General features: G+C 29.7%; 1 protein-coding gene across 2 annotated transcripts; it reads left to right on the top strand.

Moving 5' to 3' along the window:
- The first annotated feature begins 10826 nt into the window (after window positions 1-10826).
- Window positions 10827-17650, top strand: LOC111301727 (RAF-like serine/threonine-protein kinase 20). 2 transcript variants are annotated; one of them, XM_022897632.2, is made up of 9 exons: window positions 10827-13989; window positions 14072-14176; window positions 14330-14482; window positions 15440-15603; window positions 15745-15892; window positions 16235-16357; window positions 16523-16610; window positions 16921-17345; window positions 17433-17650. In XM_022897632.2, exons 1-8 carry the CDS (start codon window positions 11395-11397, stop codon window positions 17085-17087), a joined length of 3543 nt encoding a protein of 1180 aa, XP_022753367.1. In that variant the 5' UTR covers window positions 10827-11394; the 3' UTR covers window positions 17088-17345; window positions 17433-17650. The 2 variants fall into 2 exon arrangements, with proteins under 2 accessions (XP_022753367.1, XP_022753368.1); XM_022897633.2 differs by having other exon boundaries at window positions 17413-17650.
- Window positions 17651-21637: the final 3987 nt, after the last annotated feature.

The following is a 21637-nucleotide window of genomic DNA, read 5'->3' as shown; positions in this document are numbered from 1 at the left end:
TTCATTCTCGAATCTACCAATATCATTCTTTTCCTTAGCACCACAAATAAAACTAAACTTAATGCAAAATTTGAAAACCGTTTATTCAACAAACAAAACTAAATCTAAACCTCAATAATTGAATAAACTTGAACTAAAAATTACAAAAACAGTGAATGATCTAAAGCTAGAACAAAATTAAAGTGCAAGTTATGAAAGGAAATTACAAGAATTGATTGAAAGAATCAAAAACTGAAACTAAAATTACATGTTAGAAACTATCGTTTATTGGATAAAAATTTAGATCTAAAGCTTTCTAAAGGGCATAAACTTGAATTAAGCTAGAACAACATAGATCTACAAGTTTACTATCTAGATCAATAAAGAAATCACATAAAACAATTGAAATCCAAGTTCATTAAAGTAAAATCTAAACCGAATACAATAATGGGAAAAACAAAATAGTTACAAGAAAATTAGCCAAACAGAATTTAAATGTAATCAAATGAAATTTAACAAGTAAATTAATGAATTAAAGAATGTAAAGTGAACAAATCAAAAACCAAATGCCCAACTAGGAGAAAAGCAACTTGAAATGGTATCATTCAAGCTCCAACTCACAGTGTGGAAAAAATTTGAATGTAATTTTTTTTAGAATTGTAAAACAATGAATCATAAAAGAAAATTTTGGATTGAAATAAAGAGGATTTGATCAAGATTTAATAAAAAAAAGCAACTAAGTCAAGAACATAAATTGTCAAACAAAATTGAGAAATAAGTGAAAATTCATCAAATTGAACTTGAAAACTTAAAGATCTTAAACATTTATTGAAAAAATCTTAAAGTGAATTGAAAACAAATGTAAGAAAAGTAATTTTTGCTAGAAAATAAATGTTATTTTCTCACAAAAAACCCTCTAAAAGAACAAGAAGAAAACTATTTGAAGAGAAAAAAAAAAGTAAATGCAAGAAAAAAAAATGTAAAAACTAGCTAAAGTCTCCAAAATGGCTGGCCACTCCCTCATATTTATAGGCAAATGTAAGGTGGTTCATCTAATAAAAATGCAAAAAAATTCCAACTCAACTGCAAATCTTCTAGATCCTTCTATCTCAACTATTTTGTATCTTTTACTTCCTTATTTGCTTCTTCTTACTTCTTTTTACTTTAATCCTTCTTCCCATGATCTAGTAAGCTCCAAAAAGTCAATATTATGTCAAATTAGAAGCCTTCAAATGGTTAGCTAAGCAACTATTATAAATCCATCTTTGTATCTCCAAAATGGTGCCACAATCTTTTGATCACCTATCACATGCATCTAATAGCCTTGGTTGAATTTTGCTTCTAATAATTGACGCCAATTTTAACCAATTTCTCGTTCAATTTACTGCCAAATAAAAACCATTTAGAGGACAATTTATGCATGAAAAATTTTAAAAATTTTTAAAAAATTCATAAGTCCCAAGATGCTTCAAACTACACTAATGCATACATTACTTTTCTAGTGCTTGTAAATATATATATATACACACACATATATATATATATATTACAAAAGGTAACAATGCACTAATCAAATAATGACATTTCCAAATGAAAAATAAGAGAATTAAAGGTTGAAATAAAGTCAAATAAACTCAAATAAGCTAAGAAATTCATAAAAGAGAAATGTGAGAAAAGCACCCATAAATGACAATGTAGCACAAACAAATTATTTTCGACTTTTCTCGATTTTTGCACCAAATTTCATCTAACATGAGTCCAAAAGCTTCAAATTTTTTTATTTTTCATATTTTTACCTACATATTAATATTTATGTATTTAGGAGTAATCTCGCTAAATTTCTTAAAGAATAAGCCAATATTCAAGAAAAGTTAAACTAAAAACATATGGTAAAATGCTAAAATTTTAGTAAAATCAGTTTGCAACCTAGAGTTAAATCCATTATGACCCATGTATTGTTTCTCATTATTGAATCCATTTCATCATTTATAACTTCTTTATAAAAAGTTACATTTGAGACTTCATTGTCTCATCAAATGTCCTAGAATCCGATTCAATATTAAACTATTCAATATGATTGTTTATTCTTTCTTTATTTCCTTCTACTATGAACATGTAGATATTTAAGCCAAAGTTTTTAACTTTTTAGCTCTTTTATTAGCTTTAGGTACAATATTTTCTTCTTCATTTATGGAAATATCTTTGAATTAATTGAAACTATCTTGAGTAATATCATTAGGATGAGGAATTACTTTGAATTTATATTCATCAAATAGACATCTCTTGATTCTATCACTGTATTAATGGATATGGAATCATTTGGTTTTATAACCATGAACCTATATGCCTTGCTATATTGAGCATAGTCAATGAATATACATTCAATTTCCTTTTCTCCTAATTTTTTTCTTTTAGGTTCATGAACCTTTCCAATTGTTCTACAACCTTATACTTTAAAATAGCTTAAGTTAAGTTTTCTTTTCTTCCATAATTCATATGAGGTTACCTTGTTTCTTTTATTTGGAACTCTATTTTGAATATGACATGCTATTAATAATGCCTCACATTAAAACTTTATTCTAAACTGGAGTTAGACAACATGGCATTAAGCATTTCAGTTGGTACTTTATTTTTCCTTTCAGCCACACCATTAGATTGAGGACTATATGGTGCAATTAGTTGATGAACTATACCAATGGATTCAAATTAATTTGGCTCATAGTACGCACCTCCTCTTTTCAAGATTTTAATCATCACATTACAATTTAATTCTATTTTATTTTTGTAGATCTTAAATTGTTCTAATGCTTCATCCTTAGAGTGCATTAAGTAAACAGAACAATATCTTTAGAAATCATCAATGAAAGTGATAGAGTATTTCTTTCTCTCTATAGATGGAGTTTCATACAAGTCACATACATAATTATGTACTAGTTCAAGTAATTGTATACATCTTTCTAATTTAGTAAATGATTTTTTTGTAATCTTAGTAAGCATAGATATCTTGCATCTTTCATCATGTTTCTTTAAATATGGAATTAGATTAAACTTAGATGTTTCTAACATTCTATTGTAATGAACATGTCCTAATGTATAATGCCATATATCAAAAGAATCAACCATAAAAATAGAATACTTTTATTTTTTTATTGATATTAATTAGGGATACATTAAGCTTAATCATGCGATTATTGACATAACCCATTCCTATAAAAAAGCCACCCTTTGATAATATAAACTTGTCCCCTTCAAACACTAATATGAAATCAAATTTGTTAAGTAAACTAGCAGACACAAAATTTTTTTTACTTTCGGAACAAATAAAACATTTGTAAGAGTTAATATCTTTTCGAAGGTGAATTATAAATCTATAGTCTATTTGCCTTTTGATTTCAGTTGTTGAATATGAAGAAGTAGTCAAACAGCAAAAATACTACAACTAATTTGGTTATTCTATTTGCTTATTTTGCTGTCGTTTGCTGGAAACAACTCCTTTTTTCGCTTACATTTCATGCACAAGCCAACTACATTGCAATTTCAAGCTCTTAAGAGAGTATTAAGATATCCTAAAGAAAGCTGTTTCATGGTTTCTTCATTTGGAAGGAACAGCATTCTCTGATTCTGATTGGGCAATGCCTACCATTTTGTCGCTTGTCATGTCTTTAATACAATGGATGGATTACTTTCACTTTAAAAATATCTTGTGTAATTGATGCTATATTTGGGGAAAGCCTTTATTATACTCTCTCGAGAATATACGCTTCTTCACAGCAGACTATTTCTGTGAGATGAACAGATGTTCTTAGTTTTAAAGTACTGTTTATAACAGTGGCGGATTCGTATGTGGAGACCGGGTATCCATGAACACTTAAAAAATTAAAAAATAAGAAAATCTAAATGAGAACTTTCTCTTGTGCACTCCAAAAGTTTTCCTTTAACACTTTTTCTGATGTTAAAATTGATAAATTAATTTGTTTTTTTTTTTATATATATTATAAGTGAACGTTCTTCGAAAAAATTCTTCAATCCACCATTGGTTCACAAAGGATAATTATCTTACACCAAGAATTTGCTCAGCCTTAAGTGGTTCCATAATTCCAATTGTTACGAATTAAATGCTGCTATTTCTTTGCACATTAAGAATTTTCTTTCATCCTCAACCAAAACTCAAGATTTGCATGTTTAATTTTTTTAAAGAAAATGATAGAATGACTACAGAGGTCTGATCTCTCTCTGGTATTTCAGATTCATGTTTCAATTTTGAAAATTTCGATTTATTGGAGTTTTTCCACCCTCACAGGTAATCAATTCCATATTATGTTCTTATTGGTTGCAACAATTATGAAATAACCAAAGGGTTGCTTGTGATAAACAGGTCGAAAGCAATTTCACTTGGAATTGTACAAGTGATTGCAGAATGAAGAATTAAGCAAGGATTGATTTGAGCTTAGCAATGAGAGCACCTAATGACATCTTAGAGAGTTCAAAAGGTCCAGAACTAATACTTCACCTGCCTTAATGGAACAAAATGCATCGCATTAACTTGTCTCAGGACCAGCTCAGAAGTCAGAAGCAATCATTTCATGATTCTAGCCCATAATGCCTGTTTTGGTCGTGTGATAAAAAGTGTAAAACTTCCTGTCTTGTTGTCAAACGCTGATCTAGAACAGTTGCTGGCAAATGACCTATAAATAGGTTTTGGTTAACAATGTCATGTCCAGATACATGTCGACTTACAAGGAGCTTCAATTAAAAGCCATCTAACTATGGCTTGATAATTAAATATGTTTCGGCTGCTGTTATGATATGCTAAAAGTATTGCTTGGCATTGATTCTTTATAATTCTTTTTAAAATTGTGTTTGATATATAAAATTATGATAAAATATGATATAATGATATTTATAAATAAGATTAGATTAAATAATATCATTTTATTTGATGTTTAATGTATATAAATATTAAGATAAGATAATTTATTTATTGATCAAAATTATTTTTTTCAAAAATTTATACAATTTAAATTATTAAAATAATTTTTAAACATATAATAAGATATATAAGTTTAATCTTATGGATTAAAAATAATTATTTTATTTAAAAATGATTAAATTATTTTATATCAAGAAAATAATAAATTTTTTTATAATCATATCCCTTTCAATTAAATATAAATAAAATATAATATAAAACAATTATCACATTATCATATCTATCATTTTATACATTAAACATAACGTGAAATCCTTCTCTAATATGTCTCTCTCTAGTTAATTTGCATATTTGTTTTTCATTCTCGTACCCTTAACTTTAAAAAAATAAAATAAAAACTAAAATTTTTTTCAACTTTTTTTATTTTAATTTTGTATATTTAGATAATTTTTTTATAAATATATAAATATATTTTTTAATAAAAATATATTAATTTTAATTAATTTAAAATAATAATTTATATTATTTACTAAAAAATTATTTATTAAATATATAAAAATATATATAAGATATATATACGAAATGGATACTATATTCTTTGTTTTCACCTTTATACTTAATAAAACTTTAAAATTAAATTCATCCTTATTTTTATTTTCATAATATAATATTTATTTATATCTTTATTTAAATAAAATATTAAATTTTCTATTAAACAAAGATAAGATTGAGATCGTTACCTGTAACCACCCGTAACCGGTTTTGGTATTAAAAAATAGGTGACACCTGGTCAGTGCACTTGTAGTTGTACAGGTGACTCCCCAGTATCCCCTCCAACCATACAGCGCATTCTCATTGCATAACTGATTGTTTTTGGAACTTGTGCCACCTGACCTCTGATTATTGGCAGCACATGTCCCTGGCCCCACCTCATGTTTCCCTTCTGCACGAAAAAGCCTGAGGGCGTGTGCGCGTGGTTTTCCAGTTTGGCGTCTCTCAACCTTATACGCTATCAAACGCGGAAGCTTGATTCAGTCGAGTTTGACACGTGTTTGATTAATATTGGATAAAGTCTTGACCCACTTTATTTCCAACATCCAAATTCCAAACTTTATTTACATAATAAATTTTATTTAATAACAAGTGAATATATTTTAAGTCATAAATTTAAATTTAATTTTTTACAAATAATTTTTATTTTTTAATAATTTAATTAATTATAAAAATAAAAAATTATAACTTTTTAATTTAGGATAAGTGTATGAGTATCAAATAAAACAACATTATTTTACCTAAAATTGCAACTAATAAAAATATTTCTTTTGTTGAAACTAATAAAAAGTTGTTTTCTCTATTTCTATCTTGATACTAAACATAGGTTTTTATTGAAATTTTTGGCTCTATATAGTTTTGATTTAAGTAAAAAAAAAATTATTTTTTACTAAGTGTGAATGACAATGCATTTTAATTCTATAAAAAAAAGATAATATGTTTTAGATATTATAAAATATAGTAAAAAAATTATAATGTAGATATGAATATAAAATTATTATAGCCAAATATACAATTTAATATAATTGATAGAGATATTTTAGACTTTAAAAGCAAAATAATCTTTTTACTTACAAGAAATATTTCAAAACTCTTAGTGCATTATAATTTTTTGTTGCGGCAAAACTTTTACAAGGGAAACTTCTGCATGAATAGATAAGATTCTCAAATCCGCACGTCTTGCAACTATCGACGTAGGCAATCACCTTATTCCATACACTCCCCTTGATCAAGCTAACATGTCAACTCAAGTTTTTGAACATTGTAAGGCCACATCAAGCAATTCGTTTTCCACGTCAGGTTAAATTCAACCACATCAGCTTAAGTATAAATACCCCACTCCAAGTAATCCTCAGCCACTACTCTATTTTCCAAGTAATCCTCAGCCACTAATTTTTTTCATTTCTACTAATTCCTCTGCTATTCTTTCTCTCTCTCCTCCTTCAATCCACTGAATTGAGCATTAGAGTTCAAATGCCAAAGCCGCTTCCTATCATTGCTTCTAATTGTTATCATTGCTTTCAAGTGCATATCCCTTGTCTATATTCTTACACAAACAATAATAAAATAAATTATTTGATATGTTATCAACGAATTTTTTAATTTTTTAAGCAAAATTAATAGAATGATACATGTTTTATTTTTTTTAATTTTTTAAAATATATATTAAGATAATGTTTGATATTTGGTGATTATTTAAAAAATTATGGTGATTTATATATGATAATTATATCACTATATTTAATAATCATTTAATGATTTTACGTTACGATAATTTTGAATCATTGAAAATAATTATATCACTATTTTAAAAGATAATTTAATACTTATCCTGAAAATATTGATTTTATCTATACTTAATAAAAAATTTGATTTTTTCACCTGAATAGAGATAAGATGGTATGATTTTAAATTTTATTGATATAAAGATGGAGATGAGTAATATAGTACTCACCTTATATAAGTACTTACATATATACATATATATTTAGTAAGTGGATTTTTTATTAAATAATATAAACTATTTTTTTAGATTAATTAAAATTAATATATTTTTATTTAAATATATATTAATATATATTTTTAAAAAATTTACATAAATATACAAGATAAAAAATCTAAAATTTTATTTTTTAAGAAAGTTATGAATACGAAAATTATTCATACTCATTAAATACCCACAATGGTGGAGATATCTATCTACCTCATACCCTACCCATTAACATCTCTATCTCATCTAAAGAAGTGAGAAACGTTTATCACCAAGGTGAAGTGATCTGTAAAATTAATAATAATCAATATTATATATTTAATATTTGAATTAAAAACTTGCTTAACAAGTTAAAAAATATTTTGTATGATTTTTTAAATTTATTTATAATATTTTAATTTTAATTTTAATATATCATTTTTATTTTCTAATTCAATTATTTTTTTATATAATTTATATTATAAAAACTAGTTTTCTATCAATAAATATATTTTTATATAATAATTTAATTATATTTATAATGAAGTAAACAAATATTACTAATATTTTATATGCAAATCATTATCTTTAAATAACATTAAAATTATTAATTTATATAGCTATTATAATATGCATAGTTGTTTTAAACTTTCAAAGGAAATAATATTTATTTTTTTAATACAAAAAATAATGATATTTAATTAGTATGACTTAATGGTTCTTAATCAAATAAAATAATTTCAGATCATGAATGATAAGATCACTTTAATAATAAAATCAATCGATGATTAAATTACTTTGGTGATCTTGAAAATAATACCAATCACCTTGTGTAACCCTACTTGTAAAACTAATACACTTGATAATTTCTTCAAATGATAATGTAATATAAAAATTATGCTAATTGATTTATGCAATAATCTTTAAAAAATTATCTAATTAAAAAACTCTACTATCAATATATTTGACAATTACTTCAAATTATAATAAAATATAAAAATTATGCTAATTGATTTATGCAATAATCTTTAAAAAATTATCTAATTAAAAAACTCTACTATCAATATATTTGATAATTTCTTCAAATTATAATATAATATAAAATTATGCTAATTGATTTATGCAATAATCTTCAAAAATTATCTAATTAAAAAGTTTTGAAATTTAAATCCTATATCTACTACTACAATTCTTTTTTTTTTTTTTATCGGACTTTGAAAAGATAGTACCTTATATATCTCAAATATGAGTGGTCTTAAATCAAACATGAAAAGAAAAAAAAAGTGTATTGACATTTACGTTTCTAACTACTAATATTGAAAGCACTAAAAGAAGGAAAAATCTTAAAATGTTGTTTTATCACTAGAATAGACAATGATCTTAAAAACCGGACGTACTGTTTTTGTTTTTTTAAATACAAAAACGAACTTATGGTATATAATTTTTTACTAATTTGATAAAAAAAATAAAATTCGTAATTAAATATTTAAAATTTTATTTTATCACACATTTTGAAAAAAGGATATATATAAATTCAATTTAGATAAAATTTAAATTTTATTTGATCATTATTTAGATAATTCAAATTTGAATAATTTAATTTATTGAATAAACAAAATTGAAACATCTTAATATTCAATTTGATTAATTTACGAGTTTAACTAAATATTTACATTTAAAATATTTTTATTATTTTTATTATAAAATTATTATTTTATCTATATATATAAATTTGAGTTCAAATTCAAGTTTTGAATCTACAATCAAATTTCAAATCAAACATAATAATTAAATTTTTTTTATTAAATGAATTTAATTAAATAAATCCAAGTAACTCAATATTTTGTTTTAAATATAACTTAAGTTTAAAAATTAAAATTTGATCGAATTTGATAAAATTTCAAGCAATAAATTTTAAATTAAATTTAAATTTTTTGTTATATCAATTCGAATCACTCTTACTTTTAGACTAATATAATTAATTAAATTATTAATTTAATATAAAATATTTAATAAAATCATAACATGTCTAAAAAATACTCAGTCATCATCACATAATCTACTATCATGCCAGCGTTAAAAAAATTTACAAAAATTTTAAAAAATCTTAAAATTTAAAAAAAAAATTAATAATATGAAAAACTAAAAAAATCTAAAAAATGTCTGCTCCCTTCGCTCCCTCGTCTCCGTCCCCTGACGTTGTCTGCTCCCCACCTCCAGTCCACCGCCTCTCCTTTGCTCGTTCAAGTTGCTTTCTTTAAACACCTCTTTTGGCTCCTTATTAGATACAACAGAAAAAAAGAAATGGAAAACTACTGATTTTTCCGTCAGCAGTGAATTTTAAGGGAGGCCTTACAAAACTAATCCAACCCTTATCAACCCATTCCACCTTCTCTTTCCCATCTTTGCTACTACCATGACAAACAATTAAAACGAAAAGGAAAGAAGGAGCCAAACGCAGATTCCATAACATCCCCAAAACACCAAATCTTAAACAAAACAACAATTTTATTTATTTATTTTTCACTTTTTAAAGCTACCTCCAACACCAGGACAAGGCTTAGAGTAATCACCAACATGATTAGCATGAAGATTCACAAGCTTTAACTCTTCAGAGGGAATCTTTGGGATGCTTGGCATCATGATGAATCTGCATCGACATCGATTTCAAATATGGAACCGTTGTTTTGCAATGTGGACACTCGAAATTAGCATGCCCACCCTTCTCCACCCCCGAACGGTCAACTAATCCGGAGTTGCCGCTGCCTCCATTGATTGAGTTAGCACCGATTTTGGCGGCGATTTCCTTGAATAGATGATGAGGATGAAAGAGAGAAGAATCCAAATATCCAAGCCCTGTTATGGTTTTGAAATTATTCACCTTCTTTTATTATCTCGTTTATTAATCGGAAAAGGTAGAAATAAAATAAATGTTTAGTTAAGATTTTGAGTCTCGTTGTGATTTTTTTTGTTACTTTTTTAAAATTTTAAAAAGATTTTTCAATCTTGACCTACATTGATGATAATATATAAATAAAATTGTTGACACGTGATATATGATTTTATTGGATATATTAAAATAAAATTTCATTAAGTGTATAATAATATAAATATTTAAATATAAATATTTTTTAAAGTGTCAAATTAATAAAAACTATATAATACGGAAATTATTTTTGTATTTATTTTTGAAAGAGAAAAAAAAAAAGAAAAAGAAAAAATCGGTGGAAGAGAGGAGTTTCACGCGCGGGACTTGAGGGTGGAGATAATAAATAGGGAAACGAAGGAGGGAGAAAGAAAGGGTGAGTGAGAGATGGTCGTGCCACGTGGGGCAGTGTCTGGCGTACCGTCTTGGCATCATTCCAAACAAAATTCCCCCATTTTCCCTCTTTGCCTGTGGCGTTGGCGCTCCTCCTTCTGCATCCTCATCAATTCTTCTTCCCCTAATTTTTGTTCTTTTTTTTTTCTCTCTCTCTTTAGATCAATTCCATATTAGCGTTATTCTTCCTTTTGATAAAAAAAATAGCTTCACCCAATCAATCAGAGAGATAAAACTGAAAAAGGTTTCAATTTATTTTTGACAATCCCCATTTTCCAGATACTTCTTTTTAGCTTTGGATTTATTTCATTTCTGACTAAAGCTGATTTGGGTTTCTATTTTGAATCTGGAAACTGCTAAATTTGGAAGCTTTGCTGGGTTTTGTTTCTGCTGTTGTTGATGAATTTAGTCGAGTGGTAGCCTTTTTGTTTGCTTAGGTGGATTGAATTTAGGTTTTTCTTTCTTTGGCTTTCTGGGTGTTTGAGAATGTGAGTGATTTGATGATTTCTGTTACTCTTTTTGAGTTACCAGATGGAGAATCAATCTGTTCCTGGTGTTAAAATTTGTTAACTTGTATATCAGTTTCCATTTTGGATAGAGTTTTCTACCCTGTTGAATTACATGTTGTAAGCTGGAAACCCTCCCATGTGTAATAAAGGAATAGTTGATCATCAACAGCAGCATAATAACCAAGCTTTGTATTTGATGGATTCACCTTCATCATCCCCGGCATCTGCCCCGTCTTCTTTCTCCCCTAGTTCCAATGATGAAACCTCGCGGGTAAAATTCTTGTGTAGCTTCTTAGGTAGCATTTTGCCTCGACCCCAAGATGGAAAGTTGAGATATGTTGGTGGAGAGACGCGGATTTTGAGCGTACCGAGAGATATTAGTTATGAGGAGTTGATGAGTAAGATGAGGGAGCTTTATGATGGAGCAGCTGTTTTGAAATACCAGCAGCCAGATGAGGATCTTGATGCTTTAGTGTCAGTTGTGAATGATGATGACGTGACTAACATGATGGAAGAGTACGAGAAATTGGGCTCGGGCGATGGGTTCACTAGGCTTAGGATTTTTTTGTTTTCGCATCCTGACCAAGATGGTTCATCACACTATGTTGATGGGGATGAGAGGGAGACTGAGAGGAGGTATGTGGACGCTTTGAACAGTTTAAATGAGGGTTCTGATTTTAGGAAGTGTGACTCTCCTGTGATGGCTCCAGTTTTTGATGATATTCATTTAGCAGAACAATTCTTTAACAGTATGAGTATTGATGGTGGCCTTCATAGCCAGAGGAGTGGTGAGATGTATAGGCCATCATATAACTTGCAACATCTTCATATGGGGTCTGGGCAAATCCAGCAACCAGTTCCTCAGAGGTACAACGAAATTGAAGGTCCATGGAGTCCTGCTTACTATTCTCCTAGGCACCATGATCCGAGAACGCTATCAGAGTTTCCACCTTCTCCATCTTCTGCTCGTTACCGAGTACCATTTGCAGAATTACCAGACAAATGCTTGGATAGAATGCCTGAAGAATATGTGCGGCAGCAATTAAATCATCATCCCCAATACGAACATCAGACACAATTTTCAGATAATGTAGTATGGATGCCAACCGGAGCTATTTCTGGTGATAAGGCTGGTGGTTTTCCTGGTAACATACTTCATGGCCATGGTGTTTATGATGGGAACCACATCTGCGAGCACTGCATGGCTACTTTCAGTAGAAATCAACCGCCATATTTGGAGCATCCCAACATGGGAAATGGAGTTCCTCAGGTTAATTATCCATGTGCCGATTGCCCCCCAAACCGGGAAGCATTCATGCTGAATGCAGATGGAAAATTGCATCACGGGTTTTATTCCAGAGATCAAACTGATCCCCATTCTGCCTATGGTGAAAGTCATGAAAGAGGATGGGTTTTGCAGCACCAGTTGAACCCTCGTGTTGACGAAGTGAGAAATCATGTACCTGGAGCTGGTAGATTGAATTGTCACTATGTTGTAGATGGTGCCTGCATGAATTTACCTCTTGGGCATGCTAGCTTAGCTGATGGCCATCATCTATCCTCAAATTATGTTCATCACCGTGCTGGATCTGAATTGGGGAATGAAGTGTTTCACGATCAAGCTGTAGTTGGTTCACCCCATCTGCACATTCCTCCTGAAGAACGTGGAGTCCGGTATGGAAATTATCCTTACCCATATGGAGGAGATAATGTTTACCAAGCGCCACATGGACATGTACATGCGCAGTCTTTATGGAGAAACATTCAGAACCCAATTCATGGTGCTCCTGCTTATGAAGCATCTGGCGTACCCCAGCAAGTAAACGATGCAGTTAACTCAGCATTTTTGAAGGGTCCGGGAGAAGGTAGTGCAAGGCTTTGTGTTACAACAGATAATCAAAATCCTTGGGTTGAGTCTTCACAAAAGATGCTGGGATTTGATGGGATTGCTGTTCCAGACAATGCTTATGCCCATCCTCTCAAGGTGAATGTTGGTCTTCATGTTAATGAAACTCAACACTCTGCAGTTCCAGATAATGCTTATGCCCATCCTCTTAAGGTGAATGTTGGTCTTCATGGTAATGAAACTCAACACTCTGCAGTTCCAGATAATGCTTATGCCCATCCTCTTAAGGTGAATGTTGCTCCAACTGGTCAGGAAACTCAACACTCTGTCACTATAGAATCAGTTAAATCCCCTCAAGACATACTACATTTTGCCACTTCCATAGAACCTATGCAGTTGCCAGATCAACCTTCAACTTTAATTCATGATAAATCTGCTTCTGGTAACAATTCAAAATCACGAGATAATTCTAATGCCACTGGAGCATTGAGGATTGAGGAGAAAATTGCTCCCATGGAAGATAAAGAAGCAAATCATGTGGTGAAGATGGAAAAATCTGATGTTCCAAGCATGAGTGGCCCAGAGCAAAACAAAATTACTGAAAATGAATCTCAACTAGCATCCCTTGAGTCTGGCATTTCAAATTGCTTAAAACTTTCTGAAAAAGGTGGTGAGCAGGCAAAACCTGGTGAAAAAGATCCTAGTTTTGCTGAAAATTCAAAGCTATCTGTAAACCGTTTGAGTTTCATACCAGAGTTTGTTGCTTCAGTTAAAAAAGCAGCTTTAGAAGAGGTAGAAGAAGTGAAAGCCAAAGTTGAAGATGGTGCCTCTGTGAAGCATGATGCAGTTGAAAAAGAAGCGCTTGCAAATGAATCTGAATCAGTGGTGAGATTGAAGAAAATTTTCTATATTGAAGAACATCTTGCAATGTTATATTTTCACTTTCTAATATCTTTTTGCACTTTAGAATGGCCATTGCGAGTTGGAATTGGATTTTGATAATGGCAAAATAACCCCTTCCGAAATTGAGCCAACAAAGGCTGAGGCAGAAGCTTTTGCAAGAGGCTTACAGGTCATTGTTTGCTTTTCTCATAATTAACTTAAAATTTTTTCTCACTATTATTTCTTAAGACCGTTGATTCTTTTTTTTATTTTTTTTATTAAGCTTTGTTTCACATGTTCTTTTACCATTTGGTTACTAATGGTATTTGCATTTTAACTTAAGACAATAAAAAACGATGATTTAGAGGAGATCCGAGAATTAGGCTCTGGAACATATGGGGCAGTTTATCATGCCAAATGGAAAGGTTCTGATGTAGCAATCAAGAGAATTAAAGCCAGCTGCTTTGCAGGGAGGCCTTCTGAAAGAGAACGTTTGGTAATACCATTGTAACTTTTCCTTTTTATAAAGCTTTGGCTGCATATCCTTGTAATACAAGGCTACTAAAGGTGAAGAAAGGCTTCTCATAATATGTCTTATATGTGCCATAGATTGTATGGTATTGGTTCTGGGGGTATTTGTTTACCAATGTATCAAGGTTTTGAATGGATATTCCACTGTAGCAAAAGCATGTGAGTTTGTTGGAAGTTAAAAGGGGGAAGAAGCAATATATGTAATCCATTATTGCCCAATGACTAAAAGATAAATTGTGTATATAACTTGAATGAATGAACACTATGTTGTCTCACATGGAACAAAACCAGTTAATTTATTATAACATTAAAAAATAAATAAAAAATTTATTGTTGCTTCAAGGCATGTAAAGGGAAAAAGGCAAAGGAAAATTCTTATAAATATTGTGATTAAATGGAAGCAATTCAGCTGGTGAATTGAATGTTGGAAAATTCTGTTTTTTACTTTGGCATCAAGAAAGGTTGTCAAAAGATAACTTTGCAGTTATGAACTCTCTAGATCACATCCTACCAATTGGCTCCTGTTCTTTTTTTCTTCTTTGGTTGGATCCTGGTGTAGAGATCTTGTTATCACTACAATGATAGTTCCTTGTTGCCCTTATTGTGATTGTCCCACCAGATGTTTCTGGGAGACCAGCTTTTTTTATTTGCTTTTTATATCTTTGTATTATTTTTTTACATATCTGGTCTATATGTTTTATGATTTTATCCCCTTGAAGTTAATACCTGAGCATGGTGGCAGTTAAAGCAAGGGTATTTTGTGGGGCAAAGTTCAATTGTTCATTTTTATTAAGTCCCTCTTAAGGATTCTTTTTTCAGGAGCTCTTATGATGAATCTTTATACCATTGCTGAAATAATCTCATTTATATGATATTTTTATGCTTCTTATAAATTGATTGACGGCAACCTCTGCTGCCATAGATTGCGGATTTCTGGAAAGAAGCTTTGATATTGAGTTCATTACATCATCCAAATGTTGTTTCTTTCTATGGTATAGTTCGTGATGGTCCTGATGGATCCTTAGCTACTGTTACGGAATTCATGGTTAATGGATCCTTGAAGCAGTTTTTACGGAAGAAGGACAGGTAACCATGTTAATAGCTATGCGGTTAAGCTTCCTTTTGAGCATCTTCACTGGAATTTGTTCTAGAATTATTGTTGTTTGTGTTCACAAGCACCTTTTTGTTCCTAAGTAATATGTGTGACACAATAATACTATTGAACAGGACAATTGATCGTCGTAAGAGACTCATCATAGCCATGGATGCTGCATTTGGAATGGAGTATTTACATGGAAAGAACATTGTACATTTTGATTTGAAATGTGAAAATCTGTTGGTAAATATGAGAGATCCCCAGCGTCCAGTATGCAAGGTATGCTGAATAAATTGTTTCTGGTACTCTAACTTTAAGTTGGGTTTGGGTTTTTCTGGTGTTGGAAGAGAGGGTGGGGGGTCTGCAAAACTTGTTTTGTGTTCTTCCAAAGTTTCTGGAAGAATCTGGATGTTATTGTCAGCTTTCTGTGATTTCTTTAATAGTAGAAGCTTGGTAAGAGTTTCAGCTTAAGATCGTTTCTTCAGCATAGGCTCTTCTTACATTGGCCTTCAATTTGATTTTTTTTTTTTGTTTGTAAATTTTCTTTCAAGCACGTTAGTGTTAGTTTTCTTTTGATGGTCACGGAGTTGGAACTCATGCAATGCATGCATACCCTTTTAGATTGGCGATTTGGGTTTGTCGAAGGTCAGACAACATACTTTAGTTTCAGGAGGTGTTCGTGGAACTCTACCCTGGATGGCACCTGAGCTCTTGAGTGGTAAAAGCAACATGGTATCTGAAAAGGTAATACCATATGCTGGCTATAGAAATCTGGGAACGGATACAGCTGTTCTCAACATGAGTTCTTTGTTTCCTTTGCTTCTTAAGACATTTTTTGACTAATTTTATTTTATTTTTATTTGGCCAGAGACTAATTTTATTCATGTTTCATTAATTTCTGTCCTTTAGATTGATGTGTACTCTTTTGGGATTGTTATGTGGGAGTTACTCACTGGTGAAGAACCTTATGCAGATATCCATTGTGCTTCTATAATTGGTAAGTGTCATAAATCACAGTATCTTCTATGTTGCGAGTGATTTTCTACACATCTCCCCTGCATTTTACACATCTTCCATTCATTTCTACACATTTGAAATGAAAGAGAAATCAATGGTCAGATGTATGAGTATGGACTTCTAACTCTATTCAATAGTTTAAAGGATCTTTTCTGATTTAAGGATTGCTATTCTACTAGTATGCATGTTTTTGGACTCCACATTCAGATTATACATTTAGATGTGAACTTGGCCTGTTAATGGATTTTTTTACTGCGACTCTTCCAAAATTTTCTTCTTTTAACATGCAGGGGGAATTGTAAACAGCAACTTACGTCCAAAAGTACCAACGTGGTGTGATCCTGAATGGAAGGCTTTGATGGAAAATTGTTGGACCTCTGATCCTGCAGAGAGACCTTCATTTTCTGAAATATCTCAGAAGCTTAGAAACATGGCTGCTGCAATAAATGTAAAATAAAGTAAATCCTGAAGCGAGGATTTAACTTTCTCCCCATCATACTGGAAAAAGAAAAATAAGAGGCCCAGTTACTGCAGTTTAAGGTCATCTACTGGTTAGGCTGATAATACACTACTATGCCTTGGTTCTTCTCTAATGGATCTCTTATAGCATTGCCATGGGTTCTTGCAAAAGCGAAAATCTATACACTCTGGGCTGAATTATACTCAGAGAGACTATATAATATGCAAAGGAGAGCCATGAAAGTTCCATTTGGATGTGAGTTTCGCTTACCCCAATTTAATCTTAAATCTAGCACAAAATGGTTTCTCATGATGATTAACAGGTTTCAACTTCCCCCCTCAGGACTGTTGCTATTTTGAATGCGATCAAGATGGTGGTACCATGGCTGAATGTATCTATCATTTGAGGTGTGACTGTTTTTTCTTTTTGTAAGTTCTGTATACAAGTTTATGGTACTGAACAATGTATAGCACTTACGAGCCAAAGATGAATAAGGAGTCAAATTTGCTATTAATCACTTTACCCCTGTTATTATTATTATTAGACCAAGAGTTCATATTTATATGGTGTAAATTGGGTTTTCAGATGTATATGATTATTTTAAAAGGGTCGTCCTGTTCAATACTGATTGTGGCTGTGTGAAGCTTGAATGGTTCAATGCAGGCTGTCTCCATTAGTATTAAACTTATTTGAGAACTTAAAAACACTATTCCATATGAAATATCAAAATGTTTGCACTGTACAAATTAATGTAACATTGAAGTTTGTTTGTTTTTTTTTTTTTTGCAGTTCTATGGAACTCATTTAAAAACATTGAGATTCAGTGTAAATTGTATAATTGTGATGCTAAGGTGTCTCTAGTCATAGCCTTGTGCTTGTTTGTTGGAGGGAAAAAGGGTAGTCAGATCTCTAAATCAAGTAATTTGTGCTTGTTTATGCTCTTGCAGGAAAAGAAAAAAGTTAACTGAAACATTACGTGGAATAGCTTCAATTAACATAGTGAAACAATAAACATGCAAGAGGAAATCTTGTTTGATTGACATTTATGCTTTGTATGTCCCACTAATCAAGGGTGATGAATGTTCAAACATTCGATTGATTTTATTCCTCTGGTACAAGCAAATTCTTTTTTGATGTAGGAAACTAATGAGGCATCGAAATTATAAGGGCTTTGCCTTTTAATGTTTTTGCTAATGATTAAAGAAATGAGGTGAAGTAAGAATTAGCATGGCATCACCAACTTTGCAAACCAAGCAAAACTCCACAGGGTCAAATTTTGTGACACCATCATCTCCACCACTCCGAACTCTCTTCTAATCCTGTTGCTCTCTTAAGTCTCATGCAACTAACACATAGGAAAATCTATTTATTTGCAAGTCAAAGGCCAGTGACCTTTTGTACTTTTCCCTAAAAAATATCTTCGTTATTAAGTATCATAGTTTAAATTATAATTATTGAAATTAAAAGTTCAATTCTTGAATGAGGATTTAAATTATGAATATTGAAATTAAAAATTCAATTATCTATCAATGAACTTCATGATATACGATCAAGTAACAAATATGATCAAGTAACAAATATGAAATTGAATAACAACGACAAATGATCTAATCTATTTGTTAGAAATTTGTATAACTAAAAAAATAGAGATATTTTCAAATTGCATGACTATGTATATAATCTTTTATGGTATTGTTAAAGCATTGCCGAGTGATTTGTTTTTCAAAACATTAATCCACCCACTGATGAGAATTCATTCTATGGTAGTTTTGCGTTTTTTTTTTTTTTTTGGTCCAAAAGATAAACAGAGGGAACAAAGTTCTGAACACTTTCCAGTTACTCGGAATCACGAGTTCGTGACCAATCATCACTCAAACATGTTTGATGCAGTCTAGAGGAATTTTGCATTGAAATTAAGTTCGCATGTATGGTCTCTTGGTTGGCAACCTACTACATGTAACCAGAGAAGAAAAATCAGGAAAAAAATATGGAAAGAGCTCAATTACAGTGTTCCACATCACAAAAAATGAAAGACTTGTCTTAAAATCAGTCTTCCATTGACTCTATTTGTGAAATTTTTGCAAGGAAACAACAAAGTTCCAAACTATAAATGAATTCTGGCCAGTGAAATAGAAGGATTTCTTGGATGTATACTGAAAGGGAATTGGTTTGTTAGCAAAATAAAAATAAAAAAGCAATAAGGGGGTGAAGTTCTAAATTTAGTTCAATTAATTAATATAATTATCTTCAAAAACTAATATTCAACAAATTTAAAATTTGAATTTAATATTTACAATTCTTTTTTGATTTGCAGACGCAGCCTCCTAAAAAAGGGAATTGTCAATTGTTTGTAGCCTGAGGCAAGGGTTAAAGATTGGAGACCCATTTGAGCTTAGCAGCTGCGTCCTTTTGCCCTTTGTTTTACAAGAAAAAAAAGTGCATGAAAGTTAAACAAGTATTATGGTATATGGAAGTCCAACAATTACATGCATCATTGTCGACTTAGCTTTGGAAAGTAGAGATATAAATGATATATTCATACTCATAAATTATTTGAGTTTAATTTAAATAAAATTTAAATTTGATTTAATTATTATCGAGTCAAATAAGTAGTTCGACTCATTGATCAAATTCAAGTAATTCGATTCATTAATCGAGTTAAGTTCGAACATTCTTATATTCAGTTCGAATAGCTTGCGAGTCTAATTAAGTTTTTATATTTAAAATTTTTTAATTATTTTAATTAATAAAATATCTGAAATTTGAGTTAGAATACAAATAATTGAGCTTTTGTCGAATACAATAATCTAACTTATTTTAAATATTAATCGAGTCTAATCGAGTGAGCTCAAGTTGTTTAATTTTTATGTCGAATCGAATTCGAGTTAGAAAAATAAAACTCGATTAAGTTTAAATCTTAAATTTTGAATTGAGCTCAAACTCAAACTAAATACTGTATCAACTCAAATTCGATTGATTACATTTATAAATGAAACGATTATCCTGAGTTCTTTCTTATTTATTTTTATCTTTGAGAAATTTAGTCTTATCTTGATCTGTGGGTAATATAAAACAACGAATCTAGAAATCACAGGTGGCTTAAGGGATCAATAAACTAACATCATCATCAAATAAATGATTACTAGTTTCTTTCAACTTAGTTATTGTCCTTAACATCACGCCTATTAATATTCAACACAATCGTGTCCATTTTTCAATAATAAATATTTTAAAAATAATTTTTTATGTGAATAAATTAATATATTTATTCAATCCAAACTCAATTGATGTATAAATTAAAAATTAAAATTTAATTTCTAATGATACAAATAAAAAACTTATATTTTTACAATAAATATAAAAATAAAAATATAATAACTTGAATTTCATTCATAGATATTATACTATTCAATAGATATATTAAATTTAAATTACACTAATAATTAAAATCATTTATCCATAATTAATTATATTCATGGATACCATAAATTTATGAATACATAAATTTATAAATAGTTAAATTTATTCAATTTAAGTTTGATTCATAATTATTTATATCACTTAATAGTATATATGAATTTAGACTTAAACTATTAAATTTAAATGACACTAAACATGACGTATATTCATTTTCAATTATTGAGGTTCACAAATACCATATATTTGATTAAATTCATGAATAATTAATCATGAATAATTAAATTAGTGTAATTTGAAATTAAAAAAAATTAGTTAATAGTATCCATAAATCAAATAATTATAAATCATGCAATAACATAATTTAATCAAAATTTCACGATTATATATATATTATATACTTTCTTCCCTTTAACATAATCATATTTTTCTTTATATTATCTGCTTTCTTCCCTTTGACATAATCATCTTTTTCTTTTCTTTTTCTCTTTATTTTCATTTTAAATAGAAGAGAGACCATTGTTTGGCACCAAAATGATACATAAAATAAGTCAAGTATGAGAGAGATGAGGACACTAAAACCTTAGGCCACATTCTTCTTAAGGAGGAGTAACTGTTAAGTATTCAACTTAAAATCAATTAATAATTGTAGGCACCCTATTTAGTCAGGACCCAAACCCATTAGGTCTGGTCCAATAAGATTTGGGTCTAAGCCCATTGGACTCGATTTAGGATCCAATTAGTTGGCTCCAATAGGTTTTTATTTTTATTTTTATTATTTAATATATATTTTATTTTTTTATATATTAATATTTTTATTATTTATCTGCTTTTATTTTTTATTATTATTTATCTATTTCTTTTATTTATCTAATTATTTTTTTGTTATCTATTAATATATTTATCTTTTTATTTTGATTAATTTTCAATTAAGATTAGGATAAAAAAATTAGCATGAATTTGGCTGTGATTTGAGAATTGACAGAGTTGGGATTGGATTCAAAGATTGAATCTAAATCTCAGAAAGAGTTAGGATTAATTAGAAACTCTTCTGATCAATTTTTATAAATAGGTGCTAGAAGAACAGAAGAAAACACACAGAAAAAAGGCAAAGACAGAGAAGGAAAAAG

This window comes from Durio zibethinus, chromosome 15 (genome assembly GCF_047325235.1).
Source record: "Durio zibethinus cultivar Kanyao isolate XHJ-2024 chromosome 15, ASM4732523v1, whole genome shotgun sequence".
NCBI classification, from domain to species: domain Eukaryota; kingdom Viridiplantae; phylum Streptophyta; class Magnoliopsida; order Malvales; family Malvaceae; genus Durio; species Durio zibethinus.
Note: the sequence above shows the minus strand (reverse complement) of the source record. Positions and strands in the feature narration are given on the sequence as shown.

Bases quoted from the DNA above. Each gene is read 5' to 3' on its own strand.
- LOC111301727 (XM_022897632.2), top strand. From the start codon at position 11,395: ATGTGTAATAAAGGAATAGTTGATCATCAACAGCAGCATAATAACCAA. The intron at 15,893-16,234 runs GTATGCTGAATA...ATACCCTTTTAG, and splicing joins CCCAGCGTCCAGTATGCAAG to ATTGGCGATTTGGGTTTGTC. The intron at 16,358-16,522 runs GTAATACCATAT...TCTGTCCTTTAG, and splicing joins GCAACATGGTATCTGAAAAG to ATTGATGTGTACTCTTTTGG.